At 46.1% G+C, this 1,443-nt stretch overlaps 1 protein-coding gene across 1 annotated transcript in view; it reads left to right on the top strand.

The window, feature by feature from the left end:
- Window positions 1-344: 344 nt before the first annotated feature.
- TUBGCP5 (tubulin gamma complex associated protein 5) overlaps window positions 345-1,443 on the top strand; it is a 25,917-nt gene continuing 24,818 nt past the window's right edge. The window contains exon 1 of the mRNA XM_026845970.1: window positions 345-414. Coding sequence (XP_026701771.1) covers window positions 345-414 — 70 coding nt within the window. The remainder of the gene's footprint in view (window positions 415-1,443) is intronic.

The raw sequence follows: 1,443 nt of genomic DNA, 5'->3' as shown, positions 1-1,443 counted from the left end.
TGTATGAAGAACACTCCAAGCCTTAATAGCTATAGTTTTGTTTAAATGCCATTCATGGTATTCCAACTATTAGTTACTACTGTACACACCATTCCAGCATTGTGCAGATATGTAGGACTGTAGACCTTTAGTTAACATCTAGGACAACAAATTATGGCTCAAAACATTGTTTGGCTACATCAACTAAAAAGTAAAAAGATTGCTGCTAATCTAAAATAGGAAAGACATACAATGTAAGAGGAGATGTAGGAACACCAGTAAAGTTTTATAGCCTTTTCCTCTTAATGTTTAGGAATTTAAAGCTTTGTAAGACCCTGGAGCAGAGCCCTTCCGAGCTCACGTTCATGCTGAGCATCCTGCCTGCAGGTGCACGGACGCCATCACTTGCTTGCAGTTCTGCATCTGAACCCGGAGGTAAGGTTTAGCTTACATGAGTAAAAATGTACTAGGGCTTCTTAATACATTATAATTTACAAGAATTTCAATGTTACTTTATTATTGTTAGGATTATGAAATTATACTACTATGTGTTTACATATTTCTTCACACTATGTTGGTACATTAAATATATTTTAACTGAAAAAGAACATTTCTGAGGCCTTCTTTCTACTGCTTCTCCTGATCCATTGCCTACTCCTTTTGTTGTGCCAATGCAAATGTTTTAATGGAGAAAAGGAATAAAAATTTTTGGCAGGGCAGATTACAGTCCAGTATTTATTGATGAGATCAAGCAAGACAAAGCCCAACAACGAAGGATACCAAAGCAGGGACCATTACAGGAATTGGTCAATGATAATAATATTTCCCACCGATTTGGTTAATTTATTTCTAGAAGGAAGCTCATGGCCAGGCTGTTGTCCTTGCAGCCCTGTAAAACCATATGGAGGGACAAGAGCATTTTAAGCTGCTCAGCAAATGTTTGACACAGAAACTGGTTTCTTCTTCCACTCCCGACACACACACGCTCGTGTCCTGTTCACGGCGGTTTATCCACCCGTGCCAGAGCACAGAGGTTCAGTCAGGGAGGAACGCACCCAGGTGCTTCAGAGGAGCCGGGTGGCAGCCAGGCCTGTTGGCGCAGGGTGGTCGCAGCAGCAAGACGCTAACTGCAGCCTCTGAAGTAACGGCGTACTAAGCAAGCACGGCTGGGAAGGGTGACGGGGCAGCCGGCCTGATGTGGAAAACCTGAGTGATGGGAGCGTCCTGCGCTAAACCACCGACTTGAGATCCTCCTATCAAGACAGGCGTCACATTTTGGTTTGCTGAAACGAACTCCGCAACGCAGCGCCAGCCCCGGGCGCTTATCCGGCCGGCCGCCGATAGCCAGTTCCCATCGCGGGTGACCGTGGCGCTGTGGGGGCGTTTCCGAAGACAAGTGACATTTGCGGGACAGGAAGATGCTGCAGGAGCGGGGCTGGGGGCCGCTCAGGGATACCCGGCCAC

The sequence above is a fragment of the Athene cunicularia genome (assembly GCF_003259725.1).
Source record: "Athene cunicularia isolate RWA chromosome 1 unlocalized genomic scaffold, athCun1 chr1_part1, whole genome shotgun sequence".
NCBI classification, from domain to species: domain Eukaryota; kingdom Metazoa; phylum Chordata; class Aves; order Strigiformes; family Strigidae; genus Athene; species Athene cunicularia.
This window is presented reverse-complemented; position numbering and strand designations above follow the sequence as displayed.